General features: G+C 29.7%; 1 protein-coding gene across 12 annotated transcripts in view; it reads left to right on the top strand.

Annotated features, from left to right (window-relative positions):
• Positions 1-23,724, top strand: part of LOC144842965 (guanine nucleotide exchange factor DBS-like) — a 28,428-nt gene extending 4,704 nt beyond the window's left edge. The window contains exons 1-29 of one of the 12 annotated variants that reach the window (XM_078699595.1): positions 2,610-2,850; positions 4,105-4,194; positions 4,655-4,769; positions 5,031-5,054; positions 6,373-6,463; positions 6,865-6,978; positions 7,355-7,471; positions 7,752-8,026; positions 8,220-8,240; positions 9,073-9,187; positions 9,298-9,417; positions 10,007-10,198; positions 10,345-10,536; positions 10,931-10,960; positions 12,114-12,143; positions 13,615-13,878; positions 14,901-14,983; positions 16,049-16,231; positions 17,004-17,073; positions 18,303-18,401; positions 18,640-18,732; positions 18,995-19,321; positions 19,433-19,525; positions 19,608-19,686; positions 20,058-20,109; positions 20,214-20,394; positions 20,742-20,967; positions 21,799-21,832; positions 22,316-23,722. In XM_078699595.1, the coding sequence (XP_078555721.1) occupies positions 2,715-2,850; positions 4,105-4,194; positions 4,655-4,769; positions 5,031-5,054; positions 6,373-6,463; positions 6,865-6,978; positions 7,355-7,471; positions 7,752-8,026; positions 8,220-8,240; positions 9,073-9,187; positions 9,298-9,417; positions 10,007-10,198; positions 10,345-10,536; positions 10,931-10,960; positions 12,114-12,143; positions 13,615-13,878; positions 14,901-14,983; positions 16,049-16,231; positions 17,004-17,073; positions 18,303-18,401; positions 18,640-18,732; positions 18,995-19,321; positions 19,433-19,525; positions 19,608-19,686; positions 20,058-20,109; positions 20,214-20,394; positions 20,742-20,967; positions 21,799-21,821 (3,435 nt within the window). In that variant the 5' untranslated portion in view covers positions 2,610-2,714 and the 3' untranslated portion in view covers positions 21,822-21,832; positions 22,316-23,722. Of the gene's footprint in view, positions 1-24; positions 140-2,608; positions 2,851-4,104; positions 4,195-4,654; positions 4,770-5,030; positions 5,055-6,372; positions 6,464-6,864; positions 6,979-7,354; positions 7,472-7,751; positions 8,027-8,219; positions 8,241-9,072; positions 9,188-9,297; positions 9,418-10,006; positions 10,199-10,344; positions 10,537-10,930; positions 10,961-12,113; positions 12,144-13,614; positions 13,879-14,900; positions 14,984-16,048; positions 16,232-17,003; positions 17,074-18,302; positions 18,402-18,639; positions 18,733-18,994; positions 19,322-19,432; positions 19,526-19,607; positions 19,687-20,057; positions 20,110-20,213; positions 20,395-20,741; positions 20,968-21,798; positions 21,833-22,315 lie in introns of those variants that run through there. The other 11 variants (XM_078699596.1, XM_078699598.1, XM_078699586.1 and 8 more) reach the window with 11 other exon arrangements.
• Positions 23,725-23,974: the final 250 nt, after the last annotated feature.

Raw genomic sequence — 23,974 nt, 5'->3', positions numbered from 1 at the left:
ACCTATTATTATACGACGACAGTTTAATGTTTTTGGTTTATATGCCAAATACCAATACATGTAGATGGTGTGACATTTTAGAATTGGAATATTATAACAAGGATATTAGTAGTACTGGAATTTTATTGGTGCTAATGAGGTAATATATTGTTTCTGTATAGTGTTTATCTCAGTGCCTAATGTTCATTTTTTTAAATCTTATTTCAATTGATTTGGAATCTATTGATTATAGATAGTTTCTGATTTGCTAATATAAAATAAATTGTTTATTTTTTATCCTAAACCCATTTTCAAAAATTATTTGAATATTGAAATAATTTTAAATACACAGCTTTTAAAATGTTAGTAATATTTGTTTTACTTTGTGGAATCAGTGAGTTACCAGCAATATTCTTGCATTATACAATTTGTTTATTGAACTGTATAAACGCTATGCATCAATCCAGATCCAGTTTTTAATCAGGGAGGTATAAAATAATACTGTATATATATATAATATAATATTTGCACTGATAAAGTGAAGGGCTAGTGTTGCCCGAAAGCTCTGCTAACTTTTCTGGCTGTTTTACTTTATCGTTTTGATTTAGCTTTTCACTTTTGTATCTCCATTGAGATCCAGCCACTGATACCCACAGCATTGTCATTTTTTCAGTATTTTGCATTTGGATTTATAATATAATATTTGTATACCTCTCTGTTTTAATCTACCTATTTGCCAACTAGTTTTACCTTCAGAAACTATTACCACACAAATCTCTTAAATTCATCACTAGTAGTTAATTCATGAAGTAAAATTTACTCCATGGTTAATTTGAGTGATAATTTGAATGAGCTGTACACCACCAGCATAAAACTTCAAGGAAACATTTGTGATACAGTGAGTTTGTATATTGCATTCTGGATAATTTGTAAATGTGTACGTTTTTACTGATCAATTTAATAGATTATTGATAGTATAATCATCATTTCATAGTATTGAAACTGTTTTTGTTAAATTGTGTCACAAAATATTCTTGGAGCCATATTAAAATAGGTGCCTATTGATGTCCTGAACTTGATTATAGTAAACCTTGAAAATAACAACAGTATTATTGTTGTATTACTTGTTTTGTTAGTTTACAGTTCCATTGAAGTAGCTTTCAACCAATACTTTGATTTCTGATGATAATTGTAAAAAGAGAACAAAGGTAGACTTGAACTTTATAACATCATGGAGTCAATTTGTTTATAATATGCCTAATATAATACAGTTTTGATTTGTAATGTTTTAGGAAATTAACAAAACCTTTATTCTTCACATTCAAATGTGTATAGTGCACTCTTTGGTGGATAGGCTAGAGTAGCAATGTGGCATATACCATACTGTATATGTGATCATTTGCATAAGATCTTTTGAATAAATTAGTTAAAATGGAGAACACAGTCATAAGTTAACCTTGTTGTTTCAACTACAGCATTTCTGTTTATGACTTTAGGAATTACACTGAATTATTTTACTGGTACTTTAGGTTAAACCAATTTCTCCATGCTTTTGCACTATGTTGGTTTACGAATATATGATAATAATACAATCTTATTATTTTCATTATTTTGTGCAGTTGATCTTCTTATATTAACTAATTACTACCAGTAAGGCATTTCAAACATAAATCATAATTATAAATATTATTTGTTCCTTCAAAACTAGCTGCAAATCTTCTGTTGACACAGATGTTCACAACGTGGGCATTCTCAATGCATGTAGTTGAACATTAAAATGATTCTATTCAAGCAACATTAATCTACGTTTTGTTCTAATTATGTCTATATTTATGCTAGATTTTATCGTTTATATTTATATATTAAATTATGACAGGTGATTGAGTTGATTTGTAGGGTTAGGGCATATATAGTAGAAGTGATTTCATTTATGTTTTAAAGTCAATTTACTAGTTTAATATACTTTTCAAGTAATTCAGTATACTTTGTTTTGCATGGAGTAACAATTAGTCCATGGTTAAATGTTCAAAGTTAACCATCTCTGTTTCCTGTGTTATGTATCCATGTTGTTGTCAAGTAATTAAAAGCAGTTCAATGTAAATTCGGCATACTGTATTTTCTTTGATGCATAATGTAAATCAAAGAGTTAATCTTTTATTGTCATATTAATTAGTTGTATTTACAGAACATTTTATTTTATTTAGGTTACATTTTTAAGGACATTTTTAAAATATAATTCTGTATTGTAAGTAATTCCGTAATTGAAATAATTGTATTACTTCTTATGGATACCCGTGATCTTGCCAAGTCTGTTGCTAAGAGAAGGAATTTAGTGCGCTTCCTGTAGCTAGTCAATGATCCATCATAGTTGACTTATTAGACAGTAGAACCACACATAAGGCACACTCTCTCTATTCACGGTTCATTCTAACTTAGATTATATTCACTTTTTGTGAAATTTTGTTTCAAAGGAATTGAGCTAATTAAAACATTGTTGGAATTGCTAATCTGAAGATTGAGATCCTGGAATTAGATCCTGGAAGATGATACTTTAGGTTAAAAACGGTTGCTCAACAGTTGAGGTCTGGAAGATCATAAAGATGATACTGTAGGTGAAAAACTAAAGCAACAGTTGAGGATTGAAAGTACACCATCTGCTTCAAAGAAAAATGTCTGACTTAATTAAATGCAGAATTATTTGACAAGCATTCATTTTTATAGCATTGTCCAATTTCATGAATATACTATTTTGGATAATTATGGTGCCCGTGTTTCTATTTCAAGATATTTTAAGCCGGACGTTAGCATTAGCTAGCTTCCTCTTCCAGTGGAACACCTTACAGGAGATAAGCTCATACTCTAAAAGGATTAGTAAGTTTGGTATCAAATATCAAATTTGATTTTTAATTTTATTAAAACAGTTTGATGAATTGAAAATGGTGGAACATCTATTCTTTATTTATTTTGTAAGTTAAATAGATTTTGTCTTTAAAATTAGCATCATAGAATATATATGTTTTAAGTCATTATGTTGGATTGGATATACCTTGTATACGTCACATAGTCAAGTTAATCTTAAATAGTTGTAGTGATGTCACAAATGAATTGGATTTGTTAATTTTGGTTATTTTCCCATTTCAATGATTGAATTAGATCATTCACTTTTTTGTAACAAAAAATTGGGGCCTGAATAGGCCTATTGTGCAATAAGAAACCAATAAAACAAAAATGAATGTTTTGTATTTGAATGGGGAAAATCCTTTTTTTCATCATTTTAATGCTGTCAACTTGGCTTTGTCTCGTTAACAGTAGACCTACACCATCTTTCAACTCTTTCAAATATTATCCTGATTTAACCCGTACAATTTTGTACACTAAGACTAAGAGTTGTATATAATAATTTTGAAATTACTATACTACTGTACTGTTGTACTGTATAGGACTTGTAGAAATACAATTTAATTGTGCAGAATTCACTGTTTGTGTTTGCCAATCCCAAACTTCCTGTTACATTTCCTTATACTTGTACAGTACCTGAATTAACAATTACATATAAAATAAAGGATTGTTCCCACATTTTAGATCTTCACATAGGATTTACTGTATACTACAATCTAATTGCCAAGGAATACTAGACATGACTCATTTTGCAATTTGTATTTTGTAAACAACTGTGTTAACCTTAAAGGCCAGAACCCCAGCTGGTTCCAAAAAGTATTTATATGTCAAATGATGCGACTTATTGATTAATAATGTGAATTGTTCATATTTTTTTTTTACATGTTTGGTTAGTTGGTCAGATGTTTGCCCTACTCTAATGTAATTTGTACTTTATACTTATAATAAGTACATAATAATATAAGTACATTGAAATACTAATAATAAGTAATACTCGGGTGGGACTCGAACGCACAACCTCCAGTATTCTTAATGTACTTAATAGTATAAAGTATACAAATTACATCCGAGTAGGGCAAACATCTGACCAATTGGTTTACATCACTTTGTGGTACATTGATTCAATTATCAAACATTATTAGTTGACATTGTTTATTTGCCTACTATTAAAGTATCTGATTTGGTAATGAAATTTTAAAAATGCGTAATTTGTTTTTCTTTTTGTAGACGATGATCACCTAAAGAAATTAATGGAGATGGAGGTGAGCATAAAGCATGTGGCACAGATTATGCAAGATGGAGTTGGGTATCTGTCAGGTAGGCAATTGATCAATCAATCAATCAATTAATCAAAGAATAGTTTGGTACAGTACCTGGCAGGTACAGTAAACACTCAATCAATCTGTTTGAGTAAGCTTTTGAAATGTTCTATCCTTTCCCCATAAAGTCATTTTCTGCTTCATTTCATTGTTATTGAATAGACCAAATTAAATCATGTTTATTTTGAAATGACTTTTGATAATTCTTCCTTTTAATAAATTCAATACTGAATTGGTTTTATCATTTGCTTGTTCAGGTTATTAAAAGAGTTATTATTTGTATTGTATTTTCAAAACTCCATTGAAGATAAGTTGTAAAAGTTTTTGTACACTTCCTTTAGTATCACTATCAGGTTTACATAGAATTAAAATGGTTCCACTATGGGAAATCACAAAGCATGGATACATTTCTATTGATACTAACCCTTATTAATGTATGCATTTTTCTCAAACTTCAGGAGGACGAACATCAGCAGGTCTTCCAATCATCACATTACCGGATACAGAGAAGTTTACTGCTCTCTCTGATGACGGATTTGTTCAACTAATGATGTATCTAACAAGGGTGCCCAGGTATGTAGGCCTGCTATCAGTATTGATGTATTTGAACACAAGGAAACAAACTAAACTAATATACTAAAAGTAGGATACTAAAACTTGAAATGCTTTAATTGATAATAATTAAATCTTCATTTCAATTCATGCATAAATCTTTTCATTCCAAACTATTACCAGGTTGTTCACTCTGGAAATATTTCATTTGTACTAATACTTAAATACATTCAGTAAATAAACATGCAGTTCTGTGTTATTTTGTCAACTATTACATCGCAGCTTCCTTCGAAATTATGAGGAGAGGTACTTGCATGAAATTTATTTATTATTATTTTGATTGATTATTGTTTGACTGGCTTTCATCTTTGGTGATTGTAGTTACTTTACAAAAATTATATCTTTCTGGTGCTTGTTTTATTTTTTTTTCTTGTTCACAGTCATTGAATCTACAGTACCTACTCTTATTCCTTAAAACATTTATATTTATATTTCATTTTTTCTCCTTTATACTGTGTTCAGATTTATTAATTTATTTATTTTTATTTCTTTTTTTTACACAAACTGACAGTATCTCAAGCCGATACTGAATTCATGATTAATGCACCATATGGGTTATATTCAGGAGAGCATATTTTCCTTCTATCACCTTAACAGCAAATTGCATGACATACTGTAGATTTTTATAGTCTGTAGATAGTTTGCTAAAACCTGCAAACCATAATGAACGAATACCAACGTATTGGATCATGTAGTGTACAACTGCTAATTAAAAATACAAAAACTATTTTGTTGGGTAAAACATCATTTGCGGGGTTAGCAATAGCCATAATAAAGGCTCACTATATTTGTTGTGGCCATACCATGAGAAGAAGTAATTAAACACGTAATTTCATAGGCAAGCAGCACAGTGCTAACAGATGATATCAAAATGAAATCACAATTAAAAAATTATTCAAATTCTTCTATCACAAAGAGTTAATCATCATTATAACACAGTCTTTGTCATTTGATTAATTTGGTATCATTACAGTAGGGTAGGTTCTATTGCATGTTACAATTTCTATTTAATGGTTCTGTTACACAGAAATGTTTGTAAAAATTCTTATCCTTTTATACAATTTTGATACAGAACAAACCTGTAGTGGTGTACCATCAATAACTGTTCTACTCATAGAGTGCAAGGAGTGTTTCTGTAATACTAGTGGATCTTTCTTTCCAAATCCAACCAGACCCTTTCTCTTTCAAAATATGCAGTTCAAAATTAGTTTGTACGAATTAGGCCTATTCCAATTATATCTCCTAATGTAATCAATTGAGCAAGGGAGTGTTCTCTTACTGGACTTGTTCATCCCATTAGTCCAACCAGACCCTTTCTCTTCCAAATTAAACAATTATTTTAAATGGATTATACATCATTAATAATTACTGCATTGTATGCTAACAGATTTATAGCATACTGTAAACTTTTGCATAAAAGAAAAGCCAATTTAACTTTCTTTTGAAAAAAATGTCTTGGGAAGTATGTTTAATCAAAATTCACAAAATGATGTCTGGCATGATTATCATCGTAATGACTTCACTAATCTTATCATTTTTTTTCATTGCTGATAATGTCTAATAGTATGATTGAAGCTGACAGAGGATTTGCAATCATAGCTGATCGTCGGAATGAGTCATGGAGTAGTGTTAAGACACTTCTGTACAGGATATCGGTATGTTACTACTTGTTTAGAATGCTTCACTCATGATTAATTATGTGTCTTACAGCTTCCCTGAAAGCTATCAATTAATAGCAATAGCTTCACTACACCTCCTCTCTTATACACTCAATACTATAACAAGGAAATGAATGTTATCGCATAGCATGATGTGTGTACAGCAACCATAAATCAGTGAATTCAGTATTTTGATGATCTATATATTTTTCCCATTGAAAGAGTCAAAACATTTTTTTTAAAAATTCTAATTTCTCCAATTTTGATCAAAATTAACTAATGCTAGATGGTTTAAACTAATTACCAATTAGGAAATTTCACCAACCAACAAACTTTAAATCAGAAGAATTACTCAATAATGGATGTATTCACTCATTATTGCGTTATTTCCATTTCAGGGTTTGTTTCCAGGTAGTATGCAGTGCATCTATATCATCAAGCCTTGTGGATGGTTTGCAAGGAAATTCTCTGATTTCGGATATAGTCTTGTAAAAGATGATTTTAACTTCAAGGTACATCTCTTAATACTTATTAAACTGTAGCCTGAAAATTTATCTTTTTTAATTACTGTAGTAATGGTACTGTTAACTGCAATTTGTTTTCATTAGTAATAGTACTGTTAACTGCAATTTGTTTTCATTAGTAATGGTACTGTTAACTGCAAATTCATCATATCAATGTTTGTTCTATTTTACTGATATTTGTCTACTTTTGTGAGCCTGCCATGACCAAAGGAATTGTAAAGTTTTTTAAATTGAATTAAAAGAGTCTGCTCAAGATCAATTTAGGATGTAAATCTCTGATAGTAGTGACACACCATGATTATAATATTACCATGTTATGAAAATGATATTATTATATTTACTGTAACAAGTTTTATTTCTTCAGACGGTTTTACTTGATACGATTGAAGAGTTACATTCACACATAGACCCTTCACAGCTAACAACTGATTTCAAAGGCACAATAAGATTCAATCTACAACTTTGGATTGAGGATCGAATGGTAACAATTTCCTCCATGTATTCATTATGTTTATATGCTGTATATTTAAGTACAGTGCATTAATTGAAATAGAACTAATTTAGTAGTAAAATATAATAAGTTGCATAACCAGGTATTTAATGTTTTAAATTAAGAGTTTTATCAAGATAGAGTAGTGTATTCGTTATCCAGAAATATAAAAAAATAAAAATAAAATAAATAAATAATTAATGTATAGAGGTGCTAAGCAATTTATTTAGATTGTATATACCATTCACCTGGTTTGTTTTATTCATGAAAGGCTATTGAGAGATTTGCAGCAAATTGCAGCGAGACTTCAACAATTGTGCAAGCAATATCTGATGAAATGAACCAACATGAGCTTCCAAATGATCTTGATGCAGCTAAGTTGATGTTACACGACCACACGGTAAAACATAATGAGATGAAAGAAGATATCCTAAGTACAAGACGCCATGGTGAAACGTTACTTGGTTGTATACGCAAGCCTTCCAAAGACACAGCTTCCTTTAAACTCAACCCAGATAAACTCTCCAATGTCTGTGCTGTTGAAAGGTATTATTACATTTTTATTTATGTAAGTTGTTAGTTCTATAAACCCATAATGACTATAAGATTTGTTGCCTGCTTTATTAAGGAGGCTATTTTTTTGGTTTTTAATTCTACTAGGTTTTTTTTATAATAATACTCTATTGATTGATACTTCTATGTTAATGTTACATTATTTATTTTAATTTTTAAATGAAAGTGCTGGAGATATTCAGAATAAGTAAGTATTAGTGAATGTAACAATTTGTTTAGTGTTAATCTTTGCATGCTATTATTTTATACAGTTTCATTCATTTAGTTGCAGAAATTCATTTTTATTATGTTTTACATTTTATCCAAGTTAAAAGTTATTTTGTAGACTAAGAATGTGAGGGCAGTACAGTTTTAAAAGTACTCATAATGCTAATGTTAGGAGCCTAATCATTACAATATTTTACAAATTTACAATTACCAACTGAATTTTGTCATCAGCTTCTATAAACTGATTTATTGGCATTATTATCAAATCACCTGAATGTTAACTCAAATCACCTGATGTTAACTCACATCACCTGATGTTAACTCAAATCACCTGATGTTAACTCAAACCACCTGATGTTAACTTGCAAAGTCCGGTATTTCTTGATTTTATATTCTGGTAAATGCAGATAATGGTTTTGAGATACAAACGGTGGACAACATACTTTATGCAAAAATAGGGCTTTTAATTTTTGTTTACAGTGGTATTTTGTTTGTGATTTTAAATTAATAATAAATTCTTCTTGGTTGTTCTATGGTATTGTTTTATGATAAGATATGAATAAATATGAAAGCTTCAAATGTGTTTTAAAAATGTGTATATTATATATGTATACTGTGTTAATACTATGTAGTGCATGCAACATTATATGAAAATGCCATTTCCATTTGGTATTATACTTGTTTCAACTCAATTATTTAGTTAATTTTTAGTTTCAGTAGTTAGTTAATTTATGCTTATTATTTATGCATTCAGGTTTATTTATTTATTATTATTAATATTTGTTCAAGAAGTTATTGATTTTTTCTTAAAGATTATTAGTGCAATTAGAGGAAACAGAGAAGTCATTTGATGTGTTTTGGGAAGGACACAAGATTAAGCTGATGCAGTGTGTTGACTACAGAAGGTTTGATTATCAGTTTAAACAGGTTTGTGAAATAACTGTATAATGGAATTATAATACGAGGTTGAATATACAACTAAAAACAATTTATAATAAACTTACCATATTTCATATGACAATGTTTGATGTTTATAGGTGAAATTAGTTCTTGATAATTACCTATACAAAATCAATGATGCTAATGAGCTTGGAGACTCAGTTGCTTCAGTTGAGAGATTATCAACATTACACAATGAATTTGAAGGAAATACACATGTAAGTTGACTTTCTGATTCAATTAATTTTAAAGTTTATTAAAACATTTCAAGTTAGCCACCTCTATATTTGATTAATTTGTAATTAAAATGAAGTACGCATTTTGTCCTCCTTAAACCAGAAACAAATTGTCATTTAGTATTATTGTTATAAGTACGTGCTTTGTTTGTATGTTAGCACGATAACGCCTACAATTTTGAAGTTATCATTCTGAATTTTTCAGTGTAAATATACTAAAATCGGTTCATTAATAACTTCACAAATAAAAAAAAAGGAAAATTTTTATTTTTTTTACTAACCTGTATCTTTCATACGAAATATTAAATAACACGCCATTTGAAGGCAGCAGTCGACACTAGGGGACCCTTAAAGGAGAAGAAAGTTGTGGTGTGTGTCTTTGACACCTGTGCGCAATTCAGCCCAGTAGCTGCAAGTTGCAGGTTATTCCCCCCTCCATTTATCCTTACAAAATATGAAGTAGTGAGCCCTCTCTCTCTGAATAATGTTTTATGATTGATATATTTTGCTAAGTACAGCACTTCATTCAGTTTTTGAGTGATTTTTTATAATTTTTGTTTTTGTTTTTCAGCCTGCATTTGAATCTGCAGAAAAACTTCGTAGTGAGGGTATAGAGCTGATAACTCAGGAAAACTATGCTGGGGATTGTATCCGACCAAAGTGTGAAGACATTTCAGAATTAATTGAAGACATTGAAAGGAAAACACTTACAAGAACAATTGTGTTAAGCAAATCATTAGAATTACATCAAAGGATACATAAGGTACTCTATCAGTCAGTAGTTGAACCTACCCTAAAGTATATAATTTTCTATCTTTTGTTTAACAAACACATAATGTGCACACATTTGTTGAATTCAATGTTTTCCTCTTTCATGTATTCAGTAATTTAATGTGTACTCAATTATAGGCCCAACAATGGTGTTCAAAAGGAATGGAAGTACTAGCATCACAAGACATTGACACATGTCAGACAAAGGAAGGGGTTGACCAGGGGTTAAAAAACATTGATGCATACCTTGAAAACTGTAAGGAACTCAAACTCAGCAATCCTAAAGAATTCCACACAATGTTCTCGGACATCCTTAACTCAGAATTATCGGTAACTTTATACTATTAACTTTTTTATGGAAATGATTGAATCATATAATCCATATCTTTCAATTTGGAAATTATTATGATCATGTTATTGTTATCACCATTGTAATCTTCAATCATGATGATCATCAGTAAACATCATCATCATATATATGTTTGGCTTAATCATTTTCATTATTATTCTCTAGTGCATGTTGTAGCTCATGGTTCCACCTCCTCATACTCATAGTATGCATTGGGCCAAGGAAATGTTAATTAAACCAATCATAATAATTTCTTTAGTTTTTGCTTAGTAAGCTTGTAATCAGTGTACATAGTTATAATCAATTGCATGTACTGGATATGTCCTAGACACAAAACGTCTTTCACTTCATATTCACTCTGGTTTTTAATTTTAGAGTAAGCAGTCACAGCGAGAACATGCAGAGGTTTGTTTTATTTATTTTGCACGAAAACACATTATTTTAAATTTGGTTTATTTAAATTATTTGAATGGTATCATGGAAGAAAGCAGGACCTGCTTTTGAGTTTTATTTTGTTGACAAAATTGTACATCAATGATTACCCTGGAAAACTCAATATAAAAGACTAAAACAACAATTTGTCATCATTGTAAAACTAAACAGCACCCTCTGTAGATTGTTTATAGATATTATAGAATTAATTGTGCACTTTCACTGCTGAATTACAATATTTTATTAATTATAATGCATGTAATATTAATGCATGTAATATTAATGCATGTAATATTAATCCTTTTTTGTTTTTTTTTCAATAATATTATTGTGATTTTGTGAATTGCAGAAGAGTGAAAAGTGAATTTGTATACAGTAGTATGCATCGCAACATTCAATGAACATTAACATTTTAACAGTTTATTTTAATAATTAAAAAAATTGCTCCCAGTTTATGTTTGTTCTACTTTCGTTTACTTATTACTTTTTAGAAAATAGTACATGATATTGCAATAGAAAATATCCATTTTGTTTTTTTTAAGTACAATCTAGTTTTATTGTTCTATTTTTCCATTGACCGATTTTTTTGCATGTCTTTTAGAAATTAATATTTTATATTTAAACTATTCTAGATAATAGAATATCAGGTCTGCTGAGTCTTATGATATTATTGCCCTCTCGCCCCCAATATGCTAAGGAGTGAAGCTGAATGTGTTGGCTTGGGTTAGAGTTAAACGATGCTAAGGAGTGAAGCTGAATGTGTTGGCTTGGGTTAGAGTTAAACGATGCTAGGAAGTGAAGCTGAATGTGTTGGCTTGGGTTAGAGTTAAACGATGCTAGGGAGTGAAGCTGAATGTGTTGGCTTGGGTTAGAGTTAAACGATGCTAGGGAGTGAAGCTGAATGTGTTGGCTTGGGTTAGAGTTAAACGATGCTAGGGAGTGAAGCTGAATGTGTTGGTTTGGTTCCCGATGGTGGTTAGAGTTCAAATACTAGGATTTCAATATTTTTTAGACTAAATTATCGCTTGCATGAAATTGATTTAGCTTTTTTTTATTTCTTTCGTTCTTTTATGATATGAACAAATAAATATGAAATATTTTTTATTATTTTAAAATTGACAAGCAGAGCTGCTGCTTCTGGGTAATGCAGAAACAGGTAATTGAATTGTTAGCAAACCTTAATACTACATTAAAGTGTTAGTAAAAGATTCATAGTCTCTGTATTGTTAGCAAACCTTAATACTCACAAAATCTTGAACCATCTACATTAAAGTGTTAGTAAAAGATTCAGATATAGTGGTATTCATACTTTGGTGAACAGTAGGTAAAAAACAAATAATAAATTAAAAAACATTATTTCGGGATTTAAAATTTCAGATATCATGTTATTTTATTGATGATTATTTTGGTGTTATTATATATTATTTTGTTATAGTAGCAACGTTTCTTTTTTGGATAGATGTTTTTTTGATAGGGTCTAAACTACTGTAAACTCTAAAATAATAATTGTAATAACATACGGTACTGACAATGTACAGCATACAAAAAAAAACACATTTTACTTTGTATTCAATATTATTTTATTAATTAAATTATGATTATATAAATTATGAAAATTATTATACACAAGTTCTATGATCATACGTTCATAGTTCCCCTGTAACCATGACGATGATAATCCATTACAATTGGCTTTTAAGACCATCACCTGTTGTGTTGAAATATTGCATGACTCATTGATTGATCTAGGGTAGTGAAAACAATCAAAAACCCCTATTTATCATAATGGCTGAGTCTTAACAGCGGTTATATCGGAATACAGAGACGGGCAGATTTAAAGGGGAAATGAGTCAATAAATAAAAGAGTAAGTTAAATGTTAGAAAGCATCAAAAGAACTTTTGGATTCTATCATGCATGGTACAAGCTGGGCCGGACGGCCCCCCTCTAGACGATGCTCAACACGTCATTGTCAGGCGGCCATATACCAAAAAACGGGCAATCAGGTAGTCTAATCAATAGGCATGATCTAATCCAATCTAATCCTACTTAGTCTTAATACATTCATAGTACAGCATTAGCTCTCATTAAATAATGTTATATATAAATTAAATGTAGATTTAAAAAATAATATTGTTGTGTTTACTATGGTCCAATTGTATAGGCCTAAAGTTGTGTAAATGTGTATTATATATGATTATTTTTTTCAAAGCACTCTAATATAACATTCTTCTGAATGTAATAATTAAACCGCTTTTGTTGACTACTAATCTATCTTTAAAAATGGCCAACTAATCCATTTAAGGTATCCAAATGGTAGCTTTATGTCAGGATTTGTTTCTAAGCCCCAGTATTTACCAATCACACTTTTAGTGAGATATTCACCTATTTTAAAATTAAATACAAATTCCTCTGTGAATAGTTGTGAATGTTGTGGTCATGCTGAAACTGTAGGTGTGCAAGAGAGTGTCAACAAGAGTAATATGCACCCTTCACTAACACATTTTATATACAATATTTTTTAATCATTATTTTTTAATGTATAAAATATACAATAATGACAACAAAAACAACAAAACCCAAATTTGTTACTCCAAATACTTCTTAATACTTATTTTCACTTACCCAGGCACTTGTGACAGAAGTCGTAACAAAAATGGAAGATGTAAAGAATATGTTTGAGAAACGGCGTGAAAGTTTAAAGAAGATTGCTGCCAAGCTGGAGCGGCAACAACCAGTGGTAATGGTTGCACCACAGACTACTCTGCAAATGAGAAAACCAAACCAAATCACAAATAAGTTATCACCTTTGAGCCAGAGGAGGTCTGAACCTGTCTCGCCTTTGAGAGAGAAAAAGAAAGTCTTACCAAGGACTCCAAGAGCAGCTAAAAAGGTTTACACATTATTTTATTTCAGAATATTCCCTTCTAACTATTTACAAGGTTTTAACATTTTATAATTCTACATTTAATTTGTTTATTGCACATGCTGGTTCTGTCATATTATATGGCCATCTAATATAGGTATTAATTGTTTCGAAAAAAATTATAACATTATCTTTCAATTATCAGTCGTCAGTATATAATGTTAAAAAAAAATCTAAATGATAAGATAATAGCACAGGATTAGATTTTAAACAAGAGATTTCTGCAAATGAAGCATTAAATTAACGTTGAACTTTTAGAATCTATAATTCAACATCTTTTTGCCAGTAGTCTATTTTGCATGAACAGCAATATTCAAGATGTACTTGTAATCAATATCAGCAAGAGGAATTATTCATGTTAATGTATTTTCATTTTAATTAGTTTTTAAACCATCAGGAATATTTCTTTATACAAAGCTTTGTTCAAAGCCTTTCCCTCCTCATCACCATGACAATGCATCATTCTGTTCTATTATGTATGTATTATTTTACAATTACAGTATTGCTTTATTGCAGAAATATTATTATTAGTACAAAGTACCATAATTGACAAAGACACACTGTTTGAAAATAAACCCTACAGAATAATTAACGAGTCTAAAATTCACTCATGCACATCATCATTATTATTGATACTAGTGTTAGTTGAAGGTGGTATCGTTGCTGATACTACTGCTTGTACGGTTCTTGTGATAGTAATTGTATAATGGTACCAGACTGATCATTAGCCTTTGTTTATATTCTCTGTAAGAAGATGGATAGACAAGAGGATCAATACTGGGTGTGTAATGCTACCAGAAGGCTCTATTAACTCATCTACTTGTATATATTTGAGAGTAAAATATTGATATCCGATTTAAATATACAGTATATTTGTAATATCGAGAATACATTAATGCACACACTAAACAACAGTTGCATGGACTGAATGATGTTCACTGGTCATCTTCTCATAAAGTTTTTTATAATTATTATTATTATTTTGCCAGGACATAGAGGTACTAAGAGACTCTGAAGAATCAACAGCTGATTTGTGTGGTCAAGAAGGAGATTCACTAAATTCAAAAAGAGGGTGAGACATTCTATTCAATCCTTCTTTTAGTTTAATACAATTCTGCCATGTTATCTTGTTATGCTCTAAGGTAAAGTTTGTGTCATAATAACATGGTCACGATGCACAATAAAACACAGTTCAGAGAGATTGAATAAGTAACTGCTGCAAAATGACGTTTAAACTTTTACCTAGTGACAGATTATTAAATAAAACAGTAGTACTCCATAGAAAATAGGTATTCCTCCTCGGGACAATTGAGCCTATAATCAGAAAGATTATAGTGATATCTTTTTTAGGAAGTTGTTTATCATGAGATATCTTTGTGAACATTTGTCATAATTTCTTTGAAAGAAACATACAGTAAAGTTGGTTGATATTTTTGAATGCGGTTGCATTTAATCTGTCTCTTACCGGTTGTGAGCCTTGGCCGAGTTAGATTTTTTTTTATTTTACTAATAATCCATTCACTTTAATCATTTTCAATAGTTTATTGACTTTTTAGAATTCACTCAGTGTATTGTGTTATACCCCATCAGCTCCCTGTCTGTCATGTAGGTGTACCCCTCTATATTACTATCAATACCACTATGAATGGTTGATTTTAAGATGATATTACTGTAAATTGGCAACTGGACTCTAAGGTTACTCTATTATCTGTCAAATATTTCATTGATAACATGATATAAATGGCAAATAAATCTTTGAATTATTTAAATAGTAGGCTAAATGCATTTTCTAGAAGGAGAAAATAAAAAGATGATCAACAGGAGGTTGAGTCTTGTTTATGATTAATGGTGGTTGTGTCAAAGGTTACATTTTTTAAATTGATTGATATGATTGCGGTAACAATGGACATATGAGTGGAGTACAGTTATCCATATCTTGAATTATCATAAGAGAATAATGAATCATTAATTAAAACATGCATTCTATTTAACATTGGTAATAGTTTGTGAAAATTATATTAGTAAAAGAACATCACAGTTTATTTATTCTAATTTATTTTCAATTTTCTTTGTTCTCAGTTCCATTTAATTCCAGATTTAATTTAAAGTCCATAAATAAATGTTTTATTGTTTTCAGGCATGTTATGAATGAATTGATAGAAACTGAGAGACTGTATGTTACTGAACTGGAAGCAGTCATTACTGGATATATAGACCAGATGCACAATCCTACACTTACTCATCTTATTCCACCAGCTCTTGTTGAAAAAACACAAGTGCTGTTTGCAAACTGGGAACAATTATATCAATTCCATAAAAAGTAAACTTTAATTCTTGTTTAAAAATCATTAATAACCAACATCATACCATTATCATCATCAAATTATTATCATATCATTATCATCATCATACCATTATCATCACTATCTTCTTGTGATCATCATATCATTATCATCATCATCATACCATTATCATTACTATCTTATTGTGATCATCATATCATTATCATCATCATCAGCCATTATCATTACTATCTTATTGTAATCATCATATCATTATCATCATCATCATCATCATACCATTATCATTACTATCTTATTGTGGCCATCATCATACCATTATCACTATCTTATTGTGGCCATCATACCATTATCATCATCATACCATTATCATTACTATCTTATTGTGATCATCATATCATTATCATCATTATCATCATACCATTATCATCACTATCTTATTGTGATCATCATATCATTATCATCATCATCATACCATTATCATTACTATCTTATTGTGATTATCATATCATTATCATCATCATCATACCATTATCATCACTATCTTATTGTGATTATCATATCATCATCAGCCATCATCATCATACCATTATCATTACTATCTTATTGTGATTATCATATCATTATCATCATCATCATACCATTATCATCACTATCTTATTGTGATTATCATATCATCATTATCATCATACCATTATCATCACTATCTTATTGTGATTATCATCATCAGCCATTATCGACGTCATTTACATAAACACTTTGCTTTTAATATAAATATTCAATTCTTTTCAGTACATTCCTTGTTGACCTGGAAAACTGCAAAAGTACTCCAGCATTGGTTGGCCGGTGTTTTGTTGAAAGAGTATGTGGTTTTTTAACTGTTCATTATTCTAAAATGATGATTATTGTTAAGAATTGTCACTTAATAGGCACCTTCTCACATTAATAACTAAATAAAATTAGCTAATAAAAATGTATTTGTGATTGTTAGATTTTAATTGTTTCTATGCGTTATTTGTAAAGCTTTACTTCCCTTTATCAGGCCTAAACCACACTTCATTACATACTGTGTTGCAATGCTGTTCCCATTTTTAGATTAATATTTCCGATACAGAATCATGTAAAGCTTTACTTTCCTTTATCAGGGTTAGTTAATTTGAAAATAATATTTTAAATGATTAGAAACAACTTTTAATAGAACTTAAAGGAGCTATAAATAGTATAAATAGACAAAAGGAATGGAATGTAATAGATGAATTAAATATATAACATACTGAACATAACCATTAGGTTTTATGTTGCCATTTTCATTTAATAAATCCAATTCAGTTAGAAGTCAATTATAACCTTCAAAACCCTGTTTATCTTATGACTATTAGTCCATGGGAACTTCACACGAAGCTTTAGGGACCCAAGTTCCTGAGTCACAATCAATTTTATACTTGTATGAATCACATAGCCAGTTTGAAATAATAAAACATTAATACGGTATTATCATATCAATAATTTAAAATTTTGGTATTAAAAACTCTACAATAATAGTAATAACAAAGTTTTACAAACAAATACTCTATTTTTACCAAAAGCGTGCATTAAATTTAACAAATTATTTTAATAATTACATTTTTCATTTTTTTTTTTTTATTAGTCTTCCTTAAAGAGGGTAACCCAGATCAGTGTTATCACTGCTTTCCACTGGGGCCCTCTAATCACTATAATACATATAAGTTGTACTACAAACAAAACGATCACACACAATTCTGAGAAGTGGCATAGATATACAGCATTATGTTTACAAGAAATTTATCAAATATTTATAAAAAGATTATAACTAATCATTCATTATCATTATTATAATGCAATATTAACAATTATCATTTAAAAATAATATAAAAATATAATTTATTATAGGGCCTTCTATCTCTACATGCTATATACTTTTTTAGCACAGACAATTTTAAATATTTGTTGTAGATGGCTACAGTAGATGTTTGAGTTAAATTTAAAAGAAAGTAAAATTTTATTGGGACAACATTTAATTTGATGGTGTGCTTGATTTGTTGTTAAAACATTGTTATTAACATTTTTCAGGAGCATGAAATTAATAAATTGTATAGTATTTATTGCCAAAATAAACCACAGGCTGAGGTGCTAAGAAGGGAGTGTGGAAATGACAACCCATTCTTTGTTGTAAGTATTCACAACACAGGGATGACTGTGTTTGATTTTAAATATGCTTGTTACTACGACATTTTCAAAATTGCTTTATGTCGTGTCTAAAATTTAATTACAGCAATGTTTACTCATACAGTGACACCTGTTAATATTTCTACATAGAAAATGTGTGTTAGCATTACAAAGCTTCTGAATTATTTAAATTTTAATTTCAAAGCAATTATTCCGTGTTTGATGATATTTGGTTTTGCAGGAGTGTCAAAAGCAGTTGGGTCATAGGTTACCTTTAAGTGCATACTTGTTGAAACCAGTTCAAAGGATAACAAAATATCAGCTATTGCTTAAGGTAAATCCACTTGTGTATTTGTTTGCGTGACAATGCTAAACTTAACTTAAACACCTCCTTCATCATATAAATTTCCTGAATTCTCTTTGTATCATGTCCGAAATTGTATTCTATTTAATGAGATTATTGATTGATTAATTTAAATGGCAAAAAACATTTTTGTAATGTCATCCAGCATTTTTCTGTATGTCATACAGTACTGGGAATAAGCGCACTCAAAAACTTTTCTTGTGAATAAATTGTTTGATTAAATGTTTTGTAGGAGATGTTAAAATATTCAGCAGCTGAGACGGGTGTGTCTGACCTTCAGAAAGCCCTAGACTGTATGTTACATGTTTTGAAATTTGTGAATGATTCAATGCATCAGATAGCCATCACAGGCTTTGATGGCAGACTCTCAGATCTTGGAAAACTACTCATGCAAGGTTCTTTCTATGTATGGGTTGAACACAAAAAAGGAAATATTAAAGACATTAGATTTAAGAAAATGCAAAGGCATATGTTTCTTTATGAGAAGTGTATTTTATTCTGCAAGAAAAGGGATGATTTGAAAGATAAAATCTGCTACACATACAAGAACAAGTTAAGGGTTCGTATTAATTTGTTATTGCATTCTAGCATTGAACAATGGTTAACTATAAGTTAACAATGTTAATGAAACTTTTATAAAAATTAATAAATTCATTAATTTAATAATCAGGTACAAGACCTTGGAATTACAGAACATGTAAAAGGAGACAGGAGAAAATTTGAATTGTGGCTGCAAGATAAATCAGAGATTCACATTATTCAGGTAAGTTAAGCTTATTATGTGTTCCAAAACAAAATGTATAGTAAATGTAATACTTTAATATTTTGAAATTATATGTCTATAGGCTGTGAATGATGAGACTAAAGTAACATGGGTAAAAGAAATCAGGGAGCTACTTCACAGCCAGCTAGAGGAAGAGCTAGGTAAGTAAACATTTTGAGATTTATTAATAAACCTATTGTTTATATATGTTTGTTTCACAATTTGTCCTTATCTCGGACATTGCCGACTGCCTTATGGAACGTAGTGGTAGACTGAGGCCGCCACGAGGATCCACTGAACGCCATCGTCTCTTCTTCCTCCCAAGGGGCATACAAGACTATAATGAACGATATCAAAGATAGGGGAATTTATTACGATACACTATTATTGTTATTATTATTATCACACTTATGTATTAGGCCTATCATTTCTCTATTCTTTACGGCATTGTTATAAGACAAGTTGGGATGAATAAAGTTTCCTTGTATCCTTGTATCCTTGTATTTGTTTCAAAATATATTTTTTATTTCAGCTATGAAGGACCTCATCGAACAAAAGACTCATGAAATATTTGATAACAATAGGTAAAGCTATACAATATTACAATACTTCAAAGGAATGTAATACCTAAATATATATATTTGTTGAAAGTTGTCACACAAAAAACTGTTCCTGTTATTTTTCATAGAATTAATAATAATGGACATGACACAACAGTTCTCCCATCACCAACTCCAAGTGAAACATCATCTGCTAGTGGGAACTTTGTCAACATGTCCTCAGCAGATAATGATGAGGACGGTTGGGCTAGTGAAGAATTTAGCGATTCTGATGACGGGATGGATGACACATGTTCCGTTAACACTCAAGTAAATATAATATTTACCATTTTATATATTTGTCGTTTCTTTTAATTTGAGTGGGATTATTTTTCAAGCTAGGGTTAATATAATTCAATGATTTATAAATAACTAACAATACCATACAGTGTACTTAGCTTGATGACAATTCCTCATATATCTTTCATTGCATATAGCACTAATATACTGTAATATTCATTGTTGCTTAATTAAATCTATTTAGTATATATTTTATTTCAATTTATAAATGACTATAAAGAACATCTATGCTTGCTTTTGCTAATGAGACTTACATGCTTCCACCAATGAACATATATATAATTAGCCCTTAACATTCATGCTAAACTATGATCCAGGTTATTGCAATGAATCAATACGTTGTTCTTGCTGAATATGAGACTGTTGAGGAGACCGAACTTCCTGTAAAAGAGGGCGACATTGTAGAAGTAGAACGTGTTGGAAAATCAGGCTGGTGGCTTGTACGCAAAACATTGACTAGTGAAAAAGGCTGGGTTCCTGCTGGTTACTTGGAATCCCTTGCAATGCGTGCAACTCGTACTAGTGTTTCATATGTACCTCAAGGTGTGTAGGCATGTATTAACTGCATGCATGGTGGCATGCTAACATTCTAATCTTATTTTATTTGCATCCATTTTTTAAAAGCTATCAGCAACTTATTATATATTTAGTGTGTTTGGTTCAGGTTTCAACCCACACCCATTGATCAATTACACAACTAATCTTAATCACATTAATTATTTGGTATCATAACAAGAATATCATTAAAATGTGTCTGAACTAACAGATCTGGAAATTTTATTATCAACTACGGATTATCACATGAATGCAGGGTGTCTCCCCCCCCCCCCCTCCACCACTCCTGTCTGTCATGACAGTTTTTCGTTTCCCTTTTGGGGTGGTCTGAGGAACCCTGGCTCCCGATTGGGGTATACTGAGCCGAGATTTTAATAATTAATAAGATAAAACAAAAAATGTTATTATATACAGTAGACCTATAAACTCATGTTTCACAGCACCTAACCCTAACCCTAACTCATGTTTCACAGAACTTGTTTTATAATTTTTAAATATCATTTTATCAAATGCTTTTAAAATTTTAATGTCATTTTTATATGTTGTAATGAACTTGTATTTTTAGTTATTTATTAATTGCTATTTAATATTGTAAATTCAACAATGTTTACTTTATTACAATAAAGAATTTGAATTTAAAAAATGCTAAATACACACAACCCCTTGAACCTCCACATGCATGCATTGCTTTCTCATAACTCTGATTTAATTGCATGTTATTGTGTTCAATTTAATAATTTATTTTTTATACATAATGCATTGATTTAGTTTTTAACAATTTCATTTCATTTGATTTTTCTTTTGTTTTCATGTTAACAGCAGAAAAAGTTTTATATATATGATTATATTTAAGGTGAGCATTTTGTTTTATACCACCATCACTTTTTTGCTAATTGTATCATTTTAATTCACTAACTTTATTGACTTTCTTAATTATATACAGTATGTACAGTATTATGGCTAATTATTATATACAGTACAGTATTCTGACTAATTATTATGTACAGTATTCTGATTAATTATTATGTACAGTATTCTGATTAATTATTATGTACAGTATATGACTAATTATTATATACAGTATGTACAGTATTCTGATTAATTATTATGTACAGTATTCTGATTAATTATTATGTACAGTATGTACAGTATTCTGATTAATATGTATTATTTATTATGGCAACTTCCAAATCACCAATACTTTTCAGAAGGAATTATTTACTCACTATGTTTAATTTTATTACATAGTACTGTATTAGATTTTGCACTTTTGTGAAAATATTCCTTGGTAAACCTTTTGATTGATAAATATGTTTTGATATTTGTTTACATCCAGAGTCTTCAAGAAGAAGTCATCGTCAAACAGTACACCTAAGACGTAATCGTAGCCGTAGTGGTTCCAGAAAATCACTTCAAAAACGCAATGCAATACGAGTTGAATCACGTGCATAGCAGCATGCTTTAAAACAACACAATTTACATTGAATTATTCTTTCTGCTCGACTACAAATGACTAATAATATTGATAAAGTTTATCAAATTATTTATTCAACATTAGTCATTCAAAGATGTCCAAAGAGCTTTATTTGTATTCGTCTGGCTTTTCAACAATAAACATAATAAGCATTAGTTACATCTCTGATAAAATTATGTGGCCTATTTACAAATTTAATTGAATTGTAGAATATTGATTTTAATTACTATAATAATAAATAGCTTAAGATTTAATTAATGTAAAATAAGATTTGTTAATGACTCTTGTTGGTTATAAATATTTTAGGTAAAGTTATTTTCTTTTGAGGTTTAATAAAGTAGGCCTAACAGTGCCCAACCTCACTTGACAATCTTAAGAAGTGAGATTATCTAAAACTCTGTCTACACTATCAAACTGTAGTTTGAAAAAAAAGTGTGATGTGCCAAAATATGGGAGTGATATGATATACTTTTGTCAAAATAGTTTAATAGTGTAGACAGAGCTTTATAAAGTTTATATTTTATAACAGACAATACTCTTTTGGGAAATTGGAGACATTATGTTCGGTCAAAGGTAGCTGACTGCTGGTGCTCTTATCTTTTGTTTTAATACAAGAGCAACACTAATGCATAAACAAAATGATTATATAACATTAGTTTTCATAAATATAATATTAATGGTTATTTATTAGTAATCATGTATATACTGAAGAAATGTATATAGCTTTTTAATTAAATCAATCAGTTTTTTCTTTAAAACATATAACCTTCTATTTGTATTGTAATTATAAAAACTTTAAAATAATATATTTTGTTGATTAGTTTATTGTAAGTAAAAACATACATAAAAATCGCTCTGTTGTGAGTACAACAATGTTATTATAGACAGCCTACTTGCACATGAGTTCATGTTGTGTGTATGTAATAGTAAGGTAGGCGAAATGCATTGTATACTTTACAGTAGGTACACTATTTATAAACTTATAACTTAGTCCATTCTTAGATTTATTAATCACTATGATTTCAATTGTTCATGTCTGCCGTTGTTGATTAAATAGACCACCATAGTAATCATCTGGAAAATAAACCTGGTTCGATTAATTTCCGTTTTTTTTATATTTTGTTATGTTCTTTTTGTGACACTTGAACTTGAATAAATTACTATTATTAAAGATTTGATAAGTCTAAATCCTTTTATTTTATTTCTAATATTAGATAGATATTATTAAATTAGATATATTGTATGAGTTGTAAAATCAATTCAAGACCATGCTCTAAAATAAATCAATCCAAGATAAGAGAGAAAATGTATCGAATAACTTAATTGTCACGAGTGAGCCGCCGCGCTCTAAACAATAGCAGCCTACATTCATTCATTCATTCATTTGATCAAAATAACATAAAACAAATTAAAAGGTTCATGAATATAACAGTATTAAAAAACATATAAAACAATGATAAAATATTGTAAAGCATCTTAAACCGTATAAAAACAATGTTTAAAATATTTAAAAACCATTAA

Source organism: Antedon bifida, chromosome 5 (assembly GCF_963402885.1).
Source record: "Antedon bifida chromosome 5, ecAntBifi1.1, whole genome shotgun sequence".
NCBI lineage: Eukaryota > Metazoa > Echinodermata > Crinoidea > Comatulida > Antedonidae > Antedon > Antedon bifida.
The sequence above is the reverse complement of the archived record's forward strand: the minus strand, read 5'-3'. Positions and strand labels throughout refer to the sequence as shown.